The 19,261-nt window shown below is 52.7% G+C and overlaps 2 protein-coding genes and 1 long non-coding RNA gene across 3 annotated transcripts; all 3 read left to right on the top strand.

The window, feature by feature from the left end:
- The first annotated feature begins 570 nt into the window (after positions 1–570).
- Positions 571–4,189, top strand: LOC144727286 (cyclic AMP-dependent transcription factor ATF-3-like). The gene is made up of 3 exons (XM_078606011.1): positions 571–957; positions 2,564–2,671; positions 4,001–4,189. The coding sequence occupies exons 1-3, from the start codon at positions 703–705 to the stop codon at positions 4,187–4,189; spliced, it is 552 nt and encodes a 183-aa protein (XP_078462137.1). The 5' UTR covers positions 571–702.
- A 5,488-nt stretch (positions 4,190–9,677) lies between these two features.
- On the top strand, positions 9,678–11,521 carry LOC144727283 (uncharacterized). Its single transcript, XM_078606009.1, has one exon. The coding sequence runs from the start codon at positions 9,804–9,806 to the stop codon at positions 10,926–10,928; it is 1,125 nt and encodes a 374-aa protein (XP_078462135.1). The 5' UTR covers positions 9,678–9,803; the 3' UTR covers positions 10,929–11,521.
- Positions 11,522–15,248: 3,727 nt separating this feature from the next.
- LOC144727285 (uncharacterized) lies at positions 15,249–16,138 on the top strand. Its single transcript, XR_013587361.1, has 2 exons — positions 15,249–15,333; positions 15,998–16,138. It is a non-coding gene; the product is annotated as an uncharacterized LOC144727285 (long non-coding RNA).
- The last annotated feature ends 3,123 nt before the right edge of the window (positions 16,139–19,261 follow it).

The following is a 19,261-nucleotide window of genomic DNA, read 5'->3' as shown; positions in this document are numbered from 1 at the left end:
CTGATGCGGTTGATGGAACGCCGGTGTCTTCGAGGAGTGTCGCAACCAGTGTGACATCGACGGCAGGCCGATGAGCACAAGTCCTTAATGAATGGACTATTAAAGACAAGCCATAATAATGCGAGTGTAGGCATGCAACCCAAACCATGGACGATAGAGTTCAACGCTGCTGTAGTCTGCGCTCTTTCAAAGGAGAACGAAGAGCAAAACTACACGAACTCTGCTGAAGCCCTCTCGTTATGGCTCGCAGACCATCATACGCGAGAGTATAGAATAGTTACGATTTTTACATGTCGCGTTGTTTGAATTCGCGTTGTTTCGATGACAAATGCTTTCGTCATACCATACTTTAACCACCCTGGTCCAATGCGTGTTGGTGAAGCGAGGGAACATCAGGACTGGTTCCTATATCACTCGGGACTGCTGGCATCGTCAATAGCCGTAGCAGGGACTGCAAACTGGGGGTCGACGATTTCACATCGCAATGTGTGAACCACTGCGTCACCAATCCCCTTCGTATCTGGTGTCAATGTCGTTGTTGTTGTTGTTTGTGCAGAGCTCCAACCGATCTGACCGCCTCCGACCCAACACCTGCCGCCGATCCTTGCGCCGAGCCGCGGCCTCGCACCCAGGACCTCCGGACCCCGACACCGCCGTGATCCCGAGGCCCCCGCTCCCCCGTGCCCCGACTCCGCCGTCGTCATGATGCCGCAGGGGCAACCCGGTGGCCCCCAGTGGCCGGAGGCGGCCGCGCAGGCCGGGGGCCCCGTGTCTCCGTTCTCGCTCATGGAGGAGCTGGGCAGTCTGACCCCCCTGGTGAAGGAGGGCCTGCGTCTCGCCATCCAGAGCAAGCGCGCCGCGCAGGGCCTAGGGCCCGCGGACACCGGGGCTGGGCCATCGCTGGGGCCTGCCGTGGGCTCCATGGAGAGGCCTCGACCCTACCCGACCCGCGCGCCGGTAGGTCACGTGCACACATACATATGGCCCCCCTGTACTATACGGACACACGCCTGTATACTACACATACACCTCTTCTTGTAAATTTCGATTTAAAGCTTTCGTGACTGCAGAGATTCATCTTCTTGGTTCTTTCGGTAAAGTCACGTAGAAGGGAAATAATAAAATAATAAAAATGAAACATAATAAAATACAAATTGTATTTAAAATTGTATCATAATAAAACGTAATAAAATACAAATTGTATTTTATAATGTTTATTATTATTATTTGATTATTTCCCTTCTACGTGACTTTACCGAAAGAACCAAGAAGATGAATCCCTGCAGTCACGAAAGCTTTAAATCGAAATTTACACATACACCTGTAAACATCGCGCTCACACACTTGTACAGCACACAAAGCTGTACAGCATGCACACACAAACACACCTATACAGCGTCTGCATACACATACACACCTTAAAGTTATTTTGGGTTAGATCGCGTACAAATATAAATGTGTCGTTAAACCCGCCACCACCCGACAGCCAATTAGTAAGGTTTGTCACGTAAACAGAACATGCCAATTCGTCACTAGAACAGCACACCGGTTTGCTGGAGAGCAAAGCCACAACATTTACAATCTGAGTACGACGATTCAGCAGTAATTACAATGAGCTTCATCAGGCGACAGCCAGATTTGTGGATAAATCCTGTTTCGTTCCTTAAACAGAGGGGTAGATGTGATGGCATCACTTGTGAGCACTTCTTGAGTGATGTGGTGGGGGTTTTTGGGAGAGTTAACGACACATTTACATATTCACGAGATCTAACAAAAAAACTGTATTATGGATATTGGTCGCGAAAGCCGACGGATTAAATATACACTCACCTGTACAGCGTGCACACACACACCTGTACAGCATGCACACACATACACACTCCTATACAGCACACACACACACACCTGTACAGCACAGACACACACACCTTTACAGCACACACACACACACACTCCTATACAGCACACACCCACACACCTGTACAGCACAGACACACACCTGTACAGCACACACACACACACCTCTACAGCACACACACACCTGTACAGCACACACACACACCTGCACAGCGTACACACACACATACCTGCACAGTGTGCACACACACCTGTACAGCACACACACCTGTACAGCGTGCCCACATACACACACAGTAACCTGTACAGTGTGCAAACACACACCTGTACAGCGTGCACACAGACACACACCTGGGGTGTGTATACTCTATGTATACTGCCTGTGAGTGTGTATCCTGTATGTATATTGTCGGATTGTGTATACCGTATGTATACTTGTCAGTATGTATACAGTATATATTTCCTGTCGATAAGTATAATGCATGTATGTCGGTGTGTACTGTATATATACTGTATATACTGAATGTTTACTGTCCAGGTGTGTGTATACTGTATGCATACTGTCAGTGGGTATGTGTTGCGTATATTGCGTGTGTACTGCACATATACTGTCGGTGCCTACTGGACGTATACTGTCAGTGTGTGCGCGCTGTATGTATACTGTCAGTGAATTAATGCATATATACTGTATTCATATACTGTCAAGGTCTCGGCTGAGGAGGAAGAACGGAGGCAGCGGCGACGGGAGAGGAATAAGATGGCTGCGGCAAAGTGTCGCAACAAGAAGCGAGAACGGACGGAATGCCTCCAGCGGGTGAGGAGGGGGACAGCGCCACCAGACCCCAGACCTCTAACCCCATACACCACGACCCCATAACCCTGAGCACCACATTTCTGGGATGCTCGACCAGGACACGTGGTAACCCCCCCCCCCCCCTGCTACCCCTCCCCCACACTACAAGCCCCGCCTACTTTGCAATCGCCCCGCCCACTCAGCAACTAGTCCCGCCCACTCGGCAACTAACCCCCCGCCCACTCGGCAACTAGTCCCGACCCTCTCTCACCTGAAGACGATTGCTTGTGTTGTGATCGAAACGTCGTGATATTTTTATTGTTTTTCTTTCTACGTGGCTTTACCGAAAGACCCATAGAATAGTCTCGCCCAATCGGCAACTAACCCCGCCCACTCCAGAACTCGTCCCACCCACTCGGTAACAAGTCCCACCCGCTCGATAACTCGCCCCGCCCACTCGGCAGCTAGCCCCGCCTCCAGCTCTGATTCTGGCCCCATCCACTCAGGTAGCCCCGTCCTTTGCTCCCCCCCCCCCCCCGCATCATTAAAATATTGATTATGCTTTCAAGGGCCATTACCCGAAACGTTATATCCAGTAGAACCCTTCTTAACAACGGTAATTGGTTCCATGAAACCGGTCGTTAAGCGATTTGGTCGTTAAGCGAGAATAGGAAATACACGTTAAAGGCCTAATTCGTTTCGATAGCATAGAAAGTTACCCTTTTCACCCAAAATACCGTACTTTATGATATTTAAGCAGTGGCTATTAATGCATAAAGATACTAACAACATTATAAACACATAATATAAAAACACGGTAAAATAATGAATTATTTCATATTAATTGTAACTACAACATACTCTTTGGTTCTTTCGGTAAAGTCACGGAGGTAGAAAAATAAAACAAAATAAAAATCATATATCACATATATTAAAATTAAAATAATATAGGTCAATAATAGAAAGAAAAAAATTATTTTGTTTTATTTTTCTAGTTACGTGACTTTACCGAAAGAACCAAAGAGTATGGATTCCTGCAGTCACGAAAGCTTCAAATCAAGATATAACTACAACAGCCCGTCGTTAACAGGGGAATGGTCGGGAAGTGAACACATTGGGCTCTATGGAGGCCTGTGGCTAAGCGATTCGTCGTTAACAGGGGTGGTGTTAAGAGGGGTTCTACTGTATTTCCTTTGAAGACCACAGTGTTATTGGACGAACGTCTTGAGGTATTCATTACCGTGCGGATCAGTACATCGTGAACGGTGATGGCAGCTTGGGGAGAGAGGCCCTTATGTACCAATGGATAGGTTTATTGATTGATGTACCCCCCCCCCCCCTCTGCCCCAGGAGTCGGAGCAGCTGGAGGCACTGAACACAGAGTTGCGCTCACAGATGGAGGCGCTGCGGCGGGAGCGGCAGCAGCTCGTCTTCCTGCTGAACCTGCACCGGCCCACGTGCATCGTGCGCGCGCGTCACGGCGGGCACACGCCCGAGGAGGAACGCGCGCTCCTCCTGCATGCGCTCGCCGACAAGTGACATGTGCCGATGGCGGGTGGGCGTGACACGACGACACGTGGGGACATGTGTGGACACAAACTGGGACTCATGGAGACGTGTCGGGAGCCTGAGACACGTGAGGACACGTAGAGGACCTGGAACTCGTGAGGACACGAGAGGAGCTGGGACTCGTGGAGACACGTGGGGGCCCTGAGACACGTGGAGGACCTGGAACTCGTGAGGACACGTGGAGGACCTGGAACTCGTGAGGACACGTGGGGGACCTGGGACTCATGTAGACACGTGGGGGCCCTGAGACACGTGGAGGACCTCGAACTCGTGAGGACATTTGTGGAGCTGGGACTCGTGTAGACACGTGGGGGACCTGAGACACGTGGAAACACGTGTGGGACCTGGAACTCGTGAAGACACGAGAGGAACTCGGACTCGTGTAGACACGTGGGGGACCTGAGACATGTGAGGACACATGGAGGATCTGGGACTCGTGTAGACACGTGGGGGACCTGAGACACGTGGGGGACCTGACACCAGAGGACCTGAGACACTTGGAGACACGCCGAGGGGGACACATTGAAACCTGATGCAAGTGGAGAACGGTGTGGAGGCCTAGAACATAGGAATCGAGATGTAGATACCCATGAGGCAGGCGGGACACATGGGCACCTATTGAGAGGGCTGTGTGGAGTACGGATGTTATAGAGCATGCCTACATCATGCACAGAAACCCGCGGTGATGGCCGTCGCCACCCACCGAGCTAAATTACTAAACGGTGGATACTGGGGCCAGTTCAGGCCATGGCGAGGAGACGCCCATCCTAAAAGAGCGAGCAAAGGGCCTGCAGTCTGGCACATACTTTGACCATGACCCGTGGCGAGAGAGACAAATGACCGAGAAGTTGCAGGCAGGTTGTGGAAAACTCACGTTTATTCAAGGACATTTTTTTGCAAACCGTCCATGACCCGACTCTGAATGAAAGCCAGCGAGGGGTCCTAGCGCATAACTGGGCACCGCGGTGCTTACCACTCGCGTGGGGTCACCACGGCGAGGGGACCCATTCCGCGTCTATTTATTCCATTGTGTGTGTAGTGTTTTTCTATTCCATAGTCTGTATGCGCTTCAGTGTTTGTATGCCTCGTCTGCAAGTGCTGTCATCGTCTCCATGCATTTGAGCGTTTGAATTCCACAATGGATATTCGCTTAAAGTCTATTCCAAATAATGTGTGGAGTGTTTTTTTTCCACACTATCCTTATGCTGTTGTGTTTTTATTCCATAGTAGTGTTGTTCATTGCAAGGCCCACCGACCACTGGCGGCCACAGACGTGCGGAAATACACAAATGTAAAAACACCCCATCGTGCTGTCAAACCCAGTGGATTCAAGTGTGTGGCGGCCCTCACACTGACGTCTTATCGGCGAAAGTGACCCCCCTCTGTAGATTTGTGAATAACACTGCTATAGAATGTACGTCTGCATTGGCATAATACTGGTAGGAACCTCATGGTTACACCAGCCCACAGGGGATTATTGTGTCCGTCGTGCAGGGAGGGGCTGGGTGGGGAGGGAGGGGTTAGGTGGGGAGGGGAGGGGAGGGTGGGGAGGGGCTGGGTGGGGAGGGGCTGGGTGGAGAGGGTGGGGCTGGGTGGAGGGTGGGAGAAGTGGGGCTGGGTGGGGAGGGGCTGGTCACCCCGTGGTGCCCTTATAAAACTCAACGTTTAACCTACTCACGCCGGCTTGTGCCCGCCCTTACAGTCGGGCATATTTGCGCAATACACCACGCCGCCGTTGACCCTGGCCATTGACCGAGCAACCCAACGTTCCTACCAGCTCCCTCCGCAGGAATGTGTAACCTGATGACTGGACCCTCGGGTCCCGAATAAACGGAAGTCAAATCGCAATTAATAAATGTATACTCTTTGGTTCTTTCGGTAAAGTCACGTAGGTAGAACCAAAGAGTATGGATTCCTGCAGTCACGAAAGCTTCAAATCAAGATTAATTTACTTTTGGCGACTCCGTCCCACTGCGCACATAAACGTCGCGACCCATCTGGCGCGGATTATCCTGTTATCATGTCGTTGCCAAAATTGCCGTAGTCATAAACATCTTTGAAACCTTGATTATCGCATCGTGTAGAGCTCGTCGAGAGGAATAGATTGCCGTATCGTTCGTCTTCAACAGACATAAAATGACGTCGCAACGCAGTTTATGCGAGAGCCGGGGGCTTATGGGACCCCGGGGTCCCGCCATAAGGTTCATATGCACAAATCTAACCGGTCAGGTTGGCGCTATCAGCTGCTGAGTGAGTGACTCGCAATCAGAAAGGTTGCGAGTTGAAATCCTGGTTGGTGGGGGTTGATATAGCCCCATCTGGGGTCGATAAAATAGGCACCACTTTGTTGGGGGGAGCCAACAGATGCACTACGGATGGACTCGCCCTCCAGCATAGGAATGTGAAATTTCCCCCCACCGGTTGGAAACAGGAGTTAAGCACCGACTCACTGCACATTATTGAGAAGCATTAAATCGCTCCTCGAATCCCCGGGTCGACCACTCCGCACCGACCAGTGGCGTGAAGTTTGGCCACAAAACACAATGGGGCTGCCAACTTGCCGGGTGTGATCCGGGACAGTCAGGGATCTGGCGTCTTTGTCGGGTCGCAAGCATCGATTTGTACCGAGCTATGAGGCAGTACCACCGATGTTGGTGTCTACAGTACTTAATCACAGTAAACTGCACACGTTTGAATCATTGACCGAGGCTGAGATGAATCCGGGTTTTGCTGCACTCGGCAAAAGGCGGCGGCGGTGACGCTGATCAGCTGTCACGGCCCTAGCGGAGTCAGCGAAGCACGCATCCAGCAGTGGATCGACACCAGGGAGCTGCAACGTGTGGACGTTTAAAAATTCCCGTCGCTTGAAGCGCGTGAGGGCTTAATTCCGTGGCGCACTGGTGGCTTAATGCGAGCATGAATGGGTGTGCTTCCGTGATGGGATTATAGAATGTGCAGCGCTTCCGTGATGCGATTATAGAGGTGCAGGGCTTTTGTGATGGGATTATAGAGGGTGCAGTGCTTCCGTGATGGGATTATAGAGGGTGCAGGGCTTCTGTGATGAGATTATAGAATGTGCAGGGCTTCCGTGATGGGATTATAGAATGTGCAGTGCTTCCGTGATGGGATTATGGAGTGTGCAGTGCTTCTGTGATGGGATCATAGAATGTGCAGGGCTTCCGTGATGGGATTATAGAATGTGCAGTGCTTCCGTGATGGGATTATAGAATGTGCAGGGCTTCTGTGATGGGATTATAGAGTGTACAGGGCTTTTGTGATGGGATTATAGAGGGTGCAGGGCTTCCGTGATGCGATTATAGAATGTGCAGGGCTTCCGTGATGGGATTATAGAATGTGCAGGGCTTCCGTGATGGGATTATAGAGTGTGCAGGGCTTCCGTGATGGGATTATAGAGTGTACAGGGCTTCCGTGATGGGATTATAGAGTGTGCAGGGCTTCCGTGATGGGATTATGAAATGTGCAGTGCTTCCGTGATGGGATTATAGAATGTGCAGGGCTTCCGTGATGGGATCATAGAGTATACAGGGCTTCCGTGATGGGATTATAGAGTGTGCAGGGCTTCCGTGATGGGATTATGGAATGTGCAGGGCTTCCGTGATGGGATTATAGAGTGTGCAGGGCTTCCGTGATGGGATTATGGAATGTGCAGTGCTTCCGTGATGGGATTATAGAATGTGCAGTGCTTCCGTGATGGGATTATGGAATGTGCAGGGCTTCCGTGATGGGATTATAGAGTGTGCAGGGCTTCCGTGATGGGATTATGGAATGTGCAGAGCTTCCGTGATGGGATTATGGAATGTGTAGGGCTTCTGTGATGGGATCATAGAATGTGCAGGGCTTCCGTGATGGGATTATAGAATGTGCAGTGCTTCCGTGATGGGATTATAGAGGGTGCAGGGCTTCCGTGATGGGATTATGGAATGTGCAGGGCTTCCGTGATGGGATTATAGAATGTGCAGGGCTTCCGTGATGCGATTATAGAATGTGCAGGGCTTCCGTGATGGGATTATAGAATGTGCAGGGCTTCCGTGATGGGATTATAGAGTGTGCAGGGCTTCCGTGATGGGATTATAGAGTGTACAGGGCTTCCGTGATGGGATTATAGAGTGTGCAGGGCTTCCGTGATGGGATTATGAAATGTGCAGTGCTTCCGTGATGGGATTATAGAATGTGCAGGGCTTCCGTGATGGGATCATAGAGTGTACAGGGCTTCCGTGATGGGATTATAGAGTGTGCAGGGCTTCCGTGATGGGATTATGGAATGTGCAGGGCTTCCGTGATGGGATTATAGAGTGTGCAGGGCTTCCGTGATGGGATTATGGAATGTGCAGTGCTTCCGTGATGGGATTATAGAATGTGCAGTGCTTCCGTGATGGGATTATGGAATGTGCAGGGCTTCCGTGATGGGATTATAGAGTGTGCAGGGCTTCCGTGATGGGATTATGGAATGTGCAGAGCTTCCGTGATGGGATTATGGAATGTGTAGGGCTTCCGTGATGGGATTATAGAGGGTGCAGGGCTTCCGTGATGGGATTATAGAAAGTGCAGGGCTTCCGTGATGGGATTATAGAGGGTGCAGGGCTTCCGTGATGGGATTATGGAATGTGCAGGGCTTCCGTGATGGGATTATAGAATGTGCAGGGCTTCTGTGATGGGATTATAGAGGGTGCAGGGCTTCCGTGATGGGATTATAGAATGTGCAGGGCTTCCGTGATGGGATTACAGAGGGTGCAGGGTGTGCAACAGCGCAGGGGTCAAAGGTTCAAACGACAGCCGTTCGTCATTCATCGCGGCGGCAGCGACTTCACCACGGCGCTCGTGCCAGGCTAGGTGCACCTTGACATGGCAAGAATTGGTACTCATGGAGAAACGTGAGGGACTCGTGGGGGGCCTCCCCCTCTCGATAAGTGTCCATGGGGTCGACTGAGCCCACCACCACGCAGCCCCACTGGGGGGTCGGGTCGGGGCGGGGGGCTCACGTCGCGGCCATCACCCCCGTCGAGTCTCGCCGCGTCACGTGACCCGAGGCCGGCTCGCGAGTGAACCCTGAGAAACGTTCAACCGTCGCGCACCAGGCGGCGGCTTCCGATTGGCTCGCGGTTTTCCCGCGCGAAGCGTCGCCGCGTCATGTCACCCCGTCCCGCCACATTGCACGCGCGACCAGAACCCGCGGTGACGTCACCACCTTGATCCCAAACAAAGGCGTCACGATCAAGCCGCGCGCGTGTGCGCGTGTGCCCACGTTCGTCACTCCCTCGGCATTGGCTCCGCGTTTCCCCACACACGCCGTGTCGCTCCGTCCCCACACACACGAGCGAGCGCGCGACTCTCCCGCGCGATGACGTCACGCCACTCCTCCCGCGCGATGACGTCACGTCACTCCTCATGCGCGATGACGTCACGACCCAGCGCGCTCCTCCATCTCGTGACTCGGCGGAGGGGCCACGCGCCGCCATTTTGCTGGGCGCCTCGGGGGAGGAGGAGGTGGTGGTCGCGAAGGCTTCGTCCCCCACCTCGTTTTTGACTCGTTCTTCTCGGCCCTCCGTTGTTCCTCGAAGCCACCATGGTGAAGCTCTTCGTGGGCAACCTGCCGTCCGACACGGAGCCGAGCGCGCTGCGCGAGCTCTTCGAGAAGTACGGGCAGGTTAACGACTGCGACGTGATGCGCAATTACGCGTTCGTGCACATGGAGAAGGAGATGGACGCCAAGACGGCGATCCAGCTGCTGCACAAGTCCAGCTTCGGCGGCAATCGAATCAACGTGCTCTACTCCACCACCAACGTGCGCAACGCCGTCAAGGTGTTCGTGGGCAACGTGGACCCCTCCGTGACCACTACGCAGATCAAGGAGCTGTTCGGCGAGTACGGCCGCGTGCTCGAGTGCGACATCGTCAAGGACTTCGCCTTCGTGCACATGGAGCGCGGCTCGGCAGCAGAGGACGCCATCTCCGCCTTGCACGGCAACTTGCTGGGCGGCCGCACCATCAACGTGAAGCTCTCCGTCAGCCACATGCACCGAGGAGAGGAGGGAGGAGACGGCGGTGGTGGCGGTGGCTACCGCAACGGAGGCCCCATGCCGCCGATGCCGCCGCACCATCATCACCACCACCACCCGCACCACCCGCCGCCTCCACCGCCACCACCGCCGCCTTTCGTGGCCTACCCCCTGCCGCACCCTCACCACCACCTGGGCTACGGGCGGCCCTACCCGCCGCCTCCTCCACCGCCGCCTCCTCCACCCCCACCGCCCTCGCACCTCCCGGCTCACTTGGCGGCTGCCGGTGGGGGGGGCGGCTTCGGGCGGCCCTACCCGGGCATGGGGGGCCCTCGGCCCGGCGACCGCGGCGGCTTCTTCGACGATCGCTTCGGGGGCTCCCGAGGGCGGCCCGCGCCGCCGCTGCCGCCCGCGTACGCGCCCGACCCCTACTACGATCGCCGCCCGCTGCCGCCGCCTCCTCCGCCGCCCCGAGACCCCTACTACTACCGCTCGGTCGGGGCTAGGGAGCGCAGCCCGCTTAGCCGCGGCTTCGGGGGGGGCTCGCTGGGGCCCTCGGGGGGGGGGCCCGCGATGTTCGCGCGGCGCGCCATGAGCCCGGGGGGGGGGCCCTCTGCGCGCTACCGCATGGGCTCGAGTCTCGACCGCGACGACGCGTACGGCCGATTCAACGGGGATCGCAGGGGCTACTAGCGGGAGGAGGAGGCCTCTGGGGACCACGATGGGTCGCTCGGCGGGGGGGGGGGTCCACATTCGTCGTCGTCCCGCGCTCTCTCGCCCCTTCCACGTGGCGGCTGCGGCGTCTCTCGGGGCCCGCATTTGCGCGGCCGTCGTTCTCCCCCCCCCCCCACGACTTCATTCCCCGTCTAAGCTGAGAGCGGGGACCCCCCCTTTCTCTCTCGTCTACTACCCCCTTGTGTTTTAACGCGTGAGGCCGTCGTCACCACCCCCGACATCCCCAATCCCCCCGCGCTGTTTGTTTTGTTGAAGCCCGGGAAGAGACTCGCGGGTTCAGGCGGCACCGCTGGCGCGACGCGGGGTCTTAGGTTGGGGTTCGCTCTTGTTTCTCGTGAGAATTGCGTTTTAATCTCTCCGATCTTTCCGTAGTTGCAGTGATTTGTCGGCGGATGTTCTTTAATAATTTTAGAAGATACCTTTTGTTTAATATTAAAACTACATTCATAAAAACACTCGCGGGTCATGGCGGAGGTAAACGGATTAAACAAAACGCTCGGCTCGGCCCTGTACGCGCTGTTTGTAATAAACTCCATCTCCCGACTCTTGGACCCGGCCTGCTCCGTCTCGCTTCATCGTAAACCGGCAGCGGCCCCAGGGCCCACACCGTCCCCCCGTGGGCCTCCGATCTCGCGTGACCCCCGGGGCCCTAAACGCGGGCATCGAGTAGCAGCAGCAGCGGCGGGGACCCGAACCCCCTAAGGGCGCAGCGGCTGGGCGGACGTGGGGCCTCGGCCGGCGAGGGTGCGAGGGAAGATTGGAGTTAGGGGGTGAGGCGGGCCGAGAGGCACAGGTAAGGAGGAGGTGGCAGGTAGAGGCGTGTGGTGGTGCAAGGGGCCCGTGGAAAGCGCCTGCCCCCCCCGTACCCCTTCGCGCACAGGAGCTCGCTCGCTCCATGTGCACGGCGTGTGTGGCGTGGCTTCGTGCTACTGTGGTACGTGTGTGTGCTGTAGGGGGTGGCAAGTGCTGCAGGCCCTGGTAAGTATTGCATGTGTGTGATGCGTGCGTAAGGTGTTGGCGTGAGGGTTGTGAATGATGAGCGCGTGTGTTGGGTGGAATACGTGCAAGTGTTTTGACGCGTTTGGCTGTCAGGTGTGTGATGGCTTTGCCAGGCGTGGTGATTGACATGTATGGATGTGTCAAGTCAGGTAAGATGGATTTTTCAGGTGTCTTGGGTGCCATGGGTCCCTGACCAACTCACTTTGGTGCTCGTCGATAAAGCTGAAAAAAATATTTTGCACATTTGTGTATATGGCCAATAAAAGCGAATTTTGTGATGACCGTTTTTCAAATGAGTGGGTTACCGTATAATACGCCTTTTAGAATTGTCAAGACCAACAATTCTTGGCGTTTAAAAATTAAACCCCGTACTGTGGTTCTGGGTATAATGGGTTTCATTTACAGGACTGAAATTAAGGAAATGTTCCTTTTGCACACACATCACGTTTTTGCTTTAAACCGGTTTAACCACGACACCCGCATAAAATGTACCCAAACTCGGAGGCGCCCACATGCCAAGGTGCAGCAAAAAAAGGAAATTCGCAATTCACATGCAACAAACACCGAACCCTACAGATGTGATGCTTGCAGCGATCGTTGGAATATTGTCAGCCCTATGTACGAGTGTTCGCAAGGTCTGATCGATTCCCGCTCACGAAAGTAGCGAATATTTGAGCCTTTTGGGTCTCCCCTAGGTCGATTCAGCTGTAAATGAGTACCTGGTATGATGTGTGAACATTACCATTAGGGAGACAGCCGACCAGGCGTGGTGCTGGCCATCTACCCCCTCAGATGTGCCATGCTGGCCAACAAAAGCGTTTGCTAAAAGCATTTTCTCACCAGTCTGTTACGGTTAGACGGGGGTCTTTGTGCGTGTGCCTCGTGGTGCGTTCTGGGGGGTCTTTGTGTGTGTGCCTCGTGGTGCGTTCTGCCTGACAGCTGGTATAATGGGTATGGTGCCGCAGGGGACATGCAACACTTATGGTGTTGCGCTGGGGCTGGGGTTTTCACGAATTGGTGGTGTTGGGCCCATTACATTTAGGCGGGTGTAGGTAGTTATGTACTGTTATCGTGGCTATAGTAAACTTGACCAGAGGTCTTTAAACCTTTTACCACAACTTCTTAAACCACGCAATATTGTGCATATTCCCGTTTTATCGTGGCCTATGAATGAATGTAACTTACGTTGTACTAGCACTCTAATGAACACACTATCAACTACCATATAGTTTTAAGTAAAACATTTGTGTCAGCTTCCCACGGGTTATTGTATTATTTTGACTACCCTTGTGCCCAAATATTACGGCTGATCTGAGAGAGATTCCGCTCATCACCTAAATGCCACAGCTGCTGATGGAACATCCACTGGGTGGTCCGAGGGTTGGGGTTTATGCTCTGCCACATAGCCACCAATCACTTTCTTTGACCATGTGAAGAGATCGGTAACATGAAATGTATCCACCTCGTGGCCCGGTGCAGCATTTAGCGGAAGGTGTGTGGGCTCCCGTTGCAGGTGAGCTGCTGCTGCCTCCTGGCTGCCAGGGATGTTGCTTTTGGGTGTAGATCCCAATAATAAAATATACCTTTATCAAAGCACTGCTGGATGAAGGCCTTCCCATGCCATTCAGTCATCACGTGTATGAACATTTCACACTGCACCTCGTGAAATAGTGAAGAAAGAGGTTGCGGGGAGGGACAATGACCTGTTCAGATATCACCTGACACTAATGGGTTTGACTTGTGTGTCAGATGTGCTGTGTGTCGTATCACACCTCCGATTAGCGTGGTTGGCGACGTACGGTGAGAAAGAAGTTAAACATAAATATGTATGTGACGCTCGTTATCCGTGGCCAGTAAACGCAGATCGCCAGGTGTGTAGTGTGCTACACAAATTGTGGCACGACCACTCCACTCGTGATCCAGAGGCTGTACGTCCCGGCTGGCCCTCACAACTCGACACATCTGTTTTTTCCGATCTCCCAGTGGCAAGCACATAACCAGGTGTCTTGAGGCAGCACCCAGCAGGTCCCAGTCTCTTGCAACAGTCGGGGTGGCCCTTACTGAGCCAAACTCCTGTTCCTGACGGTGGCCACAGCCTCCCTATCATGTGGCCGCAGAGCCAACGTTATCGGTCACGTGTGGCCATGCCATGGAACGTGGGCCATGAGGGAAGTGGTGGTGGGATGGCGATGCTGGGGTAGCCACCATTCAATACATACCGTGAGCTCACGGCTCTCTGCGTGTCGGCCGCTGGTGAGATGGAGGGGTGGTGGGGGCCTTCTGCTGCTATTGTATTCATTATTTTTCTTTCCTGGCCAGGTGGTGACAATGCAGAAAAGCGCCACAGCAGAAATTCAATTGTATCCATTGATGTGGGCTTTCATTGTTACCCCCGTGCATGCATGGGTTTTCATCATGTGCTCTGGTTTTCCTCCCGGATGAAGCCAAACAAACACTTGTTTTTGGATTTAGCCAAATATCCCAGTGCAGGCCCCACTTGAAAAGGTCTTGAGACACAGTGTGACTTTGCTGGTTAACTGAGGACATGTTTAACTAAAACAGCTCTGTTGGGTTGGGATGTTGGGATCCCAGTGAGAGGATCTTAATGAGCAGATCTCGGTGAGAGTGGTGAACGAGGGTTGTGTGTGTGGGAGCGAGTCTGTCTTGTCTGTCCTGATTGCCCTGTTGCGCCTGTTATGGCTGCTCACTTCCTCTTCTCAGTTCCTGCCCGCGGCATCATGGCCTCACAAACGCGACCAGTGCCATTGTGAGAAAAGCTGCTGCTCTGGAAAACACCACTTCCGCCAATCACAGCTAATACCGTGGGGGAATTAACCTCAAATATGCACCGTCTCCTTCACAGTGCACGTTAGCAATCCCATGACAATTCTAGGAAGAGTGTAGGCCATTGTGTTGTATGTATGTTGAACTTCTTTCGCACCATACATAGTCAATCATGCTAATCGGAGGTGTGACAGGCCTCAGTCCAAATTTGAGAAATCAAAAGTATTTTGCAAAAAAGGCGAAATATTGCACCAGGGGAACTCGCCCTGAGTGACAAATAGCACCACCTTGCATGCAAAGGTAGTTGGCCCCCTCCAAAATGCATTGTTGTGCCCCCCTATACTCTGCTCTCGGCAACCACATGTGTTTCCGTGTCTCCTACCTCTTAACTGCTGCTGCCCCCATTCCTTGTGTCCCCTGTGATCTCTGCTTTCTGATCTCCTATTTTGGTCTCGGGTCCCCCCTCATCCCTGCCCTCTCAGATCTCACATGCGGGGTGAGGGCGGGGAGCGTGTTGGATGTGCTGAGGAGGTGCCACGGCGGCGCTGAGAGGACGAGCAGCAGCCGGCACACCTCAGCGGTGCGACTGCATCACGAGGAGATGCGTGCGGTGCCGTGTGTTTCAGGGGAGGCTGCCTATCGCAGCCTCCACAGGACACTGCTGCCGCTGGGTCTGGTCTGTTGGATTCAGCCACCCATTTGCTCTCACCCATTTACTAACACCCATACAAACCCATTCACAGCCTTAAACTTGGTTGGAGCAAGTGCTGTTAGCGAGCACCTATGAAGGCCGACAGCACACAATGGGGTGGGTGGCTAGCACCACCTTTGTCTCAGCAACGATGTTTACATATCGCACCAGATATTAATTTGATGCTGAGTCGACCTAGAGGAGGCCCAGGAATAGTTTAGATTGTCACTCGTGTTGGCCGTGAGTGGAAATCGAACTCGTGCACCGGATTTGAGGTGCAGCACGCCAACGGCTACGCTAAAGCTCCCCCCATCCACCCACTCACACCATTATACCCAGAGCCCTCAGAACTATTCCCACAATATGTCAGAGCCCACCCTTGGATTCTGTTCTCATCTGCGGGGTCAGAATCATGGCCGAGAGCTTGGTCCGCAAGCAGGGGAGTGCGGCTCCTTGCGAACTTCCCCTCGGACTTGCGGACTCGACTCTCGCCTGTGGACTCGTATCCGGCGTGTCCTCCGTGCCAGTTGACACTCTTTGCTTTGTTCCATAGGTCAGCGCGGTTAATCAACGCAAGATGCTCGCGTAGAGCGTGTGCAGGTTCAATTGCGCTCCATTTGCTGGAGGGCGCAGCGTGAGTATTGGATGATGTTTTCGTTCGGCTATTTCTTGAATAAAGGGGAAGAAAATGCTGCTCCCCGTGTCCGCATTGTGAGTGGTGACTCGGCCCGCTGTGCAGGGGCTGTGTGATGGGGGCGGTGCTATTGTCTGCTGCAGATGTGGCTGTACTGCGACTTGTGCGAGATGTGACTGATGTAGCGTACTCGGCAGTGTAGTTTGTATGCTGCCATAACTGTGCTGAAGCTCGGTCTGCAATCTGGCTTTGCACTGCTGTGAGCTGTGCTCTGGCTCGGCCGGCACTGCTTGTACCGAGCTGCATTACGCGTGAGTGACCGATAGACAGCGCTGTTGCCACGGGGGCCTGGTGTAAACATTGACACCGGTGCAGTCTACAACTGCGTAACCACGCAGTGTACGGTACAGTGGTACCTCGGTATACGTCGTTAATTCGCTCCAGAAGGTAGGACTTATACCGAAAATGACGAATACCATACACATTTTTGCCATAAGAAATAAAGGGAAAGGAAATCCGTTCCAGAGTATAAGAAATTATATTTTATATGGCATATTAAACTAATGGTGTTGTATAAAATAATTTAGACACTACTTATTACTAAAATGCATACAAATTGAAATAAAATGTAACATCACTTTACCTTGCTGAGAGGAGTTGATAGCCTACGAGGATGGTGGGGAGGAGGAGGAGATGCTATTTTTTGGAAGGAGAGTCCCCTTCCATTAAAACTTCAGGAAGCTGAAATTCTGTGGTTTTTTTTCTTGACTTGGATCTGGTTGAGGCTCACCAGGTTTGAGATTTACTAAAAAGCTGCCCATTGAAGTTTGTTTTTGCCTTCTAAGAATGTTCCTGAAGTGTCACATTGTCTGGTCATTCCACACAATACTGTTACGGCTTGTTAGAGCCATAACAGTTGTGTACGCGGGTACTGTACGCGGTGACTCAACCCGACCCATACAATTCTAGCAAGCACGTCGTATCCCAAGCAAGACGTCGTATCCCAAGACATTTTTCTCTCGTCAAAACACGACGTATACAAAATTTGACGTATTCCAAAGCAGTCGTATTCCGAGGTATGACTGGACATAATTACTTACACGGGGTTTATTCAAGCACGCACTCGCGATGCTGGCCGGCAAATGTTCACCCTGCTTGCCGTGAATTAAAATTGATAGAATAGTTCGAGGATGTGTTTACCCTTCCAAAGAACTTCCCCTGCTCCAAAGCTTCATATGTTTAAGGGTAGGTAAATTATGGAATTAGCATACATCTGATATAGCAATGAAATCGGCTTGTGTGTGGGAGCTGGGTGTATTATTAAACCGCGGGATCACGAGAAATTGCTTGGGGAGACTTTCATATGCAGCAGTGGATTGATCATAGCTTGCTATTTTGTCGACACAATTTATGATGAAGTGATTTTAGTTTACAACAGTGAAGATACCTCCACGTTACCAGGGATCTTCACAGCTACGTTACAGGGTATGTTCCCGACACGGGATCAGAGATGTGGAGTGCAATATGTAACATGGGGGACGCGTTCATAGCGCAATTGCTGTAGAGAAAGCACAACTACACGAACTCACATGAAGTCGTCGCCAGCAGAGACATTGTCATCGAGTTTATAAACACATTGGTGCTACCATTCACAAGAGCAGTGACGATATCAATAGTTGATCGCGTACCCGTAGCATTGAGCTGCAGGGCAGGATGAGAGCTCCGCGCAGATTGCACGCGTTCTGATGTGGTTTCGAGTTGAACCACGTTTACTGAAAAAGCTGCCAGCACATGGGAGTGAAACGTCGGACATGCCAAACAACACCGCGGTCGGTACAGTCCGACAGCGGCAATGGGCGTGTGTGAAGAAGGCTGCACATCTGGTCTCGAGATGAATTCGGTGCAAAAGGCAGGCAGAACCAGTTCCCTCGACTTCATCTTGGAGGAACTCAACCGGAGCAGAGAATCGAATTCATCCCCAAGGGCAGTTGCTGAAGGCGGACTGGGATCAATGAACCGGGAGGAGACGAGCCGATTGCAGGGTGCAAAGTGGCTCGACAAAAACGGCACTGAATTTGATCGCGAAAGGCGACGACGGCGACGCGCCGTAAGTTGGAACGGGTGCGACAAGAGGGGAGCAGCGGACGTCGGAGGCCACGGAACTCGAGAAATGGAACAAGCGTGGAAGGGGGTACTCCCGTTTAGGGAACAAACACAAATCGCGGACATCACCCTCGCCAGTGAGTCGGGGAAGTGAGCTCGGGACAGGAAGCCTCAAAGCGAGTTGTGAGAGTATCTTGCGTAACTGTAGCTCGAGTTAGTTGTAGCTTGCGTAACTGAGTGTAGCTCGAGTGAGTATCTCGAGTGAGTGTATCTCGAGTGAGTGAGTATCTCGCGTGAGTGAGTCTCGAGTGAGTGTATCTCGAGTGAGTGTATCTCGAGTGAGTATCTCGAGTGAGTGAGTGAGTATCTCGCGTGAGTGAGTCTCGAGTGAGTGTATCTCGAGTGAGTGTATCTTGAGTGAGTGTTTCTTGAGTGAGTATCTCGAGTGAGTGTATCTTGAGTGAGTATCTCGCGTGAGTGAGTCTCGAGTGAGTGTATCTCGAGTGAGTGTATCTCGAGTGAGTGTATCTCGAGTGAGTGTATCTTGAGTGAGTGTATCTTGAGTGAGTATCTCGCGTGAGTGAGTCTCGAGTGAGTGTATCTCGAGTGAGTGTCGAGTGAGTGTATCTCGAGTGAGTATCTCGAGTGAGTGTATCTCGCGTGAGTGAGTCTCGAGTGAGTGTCGAGTGAGTGTATCTCGAGTGAGTATCTCGAGTGAGTGAGTATCTCGCGTGAGTGAGTCGAGTGAGTGTATCTCGAGTGAGTGTATCTTTAGTGAGTATCTCGAGTGAGTGTATCTCCAGTGAGTGTATCTCGAGTGAGTGTATCTCGAGTGAGTATCTCGAGTGAGTGTATCTCGCGTGAGTGAGTCTCGAGTGAGTGTTGAGTGAGTGTATCTCGAGTGAGTATCTCGAGTGAGTGAGTATCTCGCGTGAGTGAGTCGAGTGAGTGAGTATCTCGCGTGAGTGAGTCGAGTGAGTGTATCTCGAGTGAGTGTATCTCGAGTGAGTGTATCTTGAGTGAGTGTATCTCGAGTGAGTGTATCTCGAGTGAGTATCTCGAGTGAGAATCTCGCGTGAG

The sequence above is a fragment of the Lampetra planeri genome, chromosome 25 (genome assembly GCF_965212315.1).
Source record: "Lampetra planeri chromosome 25, kcLamPlan1.2.h2, whole genome shotgun sequence".
Lineage (NCBI taxonomy): Eukaryota > Metazoa > Chordata > Hyperoartia > Petromyzontiformes > Petromyzontidae > Lampetra > Lampetra planeri.
This window is presented reverse-complemented; position numbering and strand designations above follow the sequence as displayed.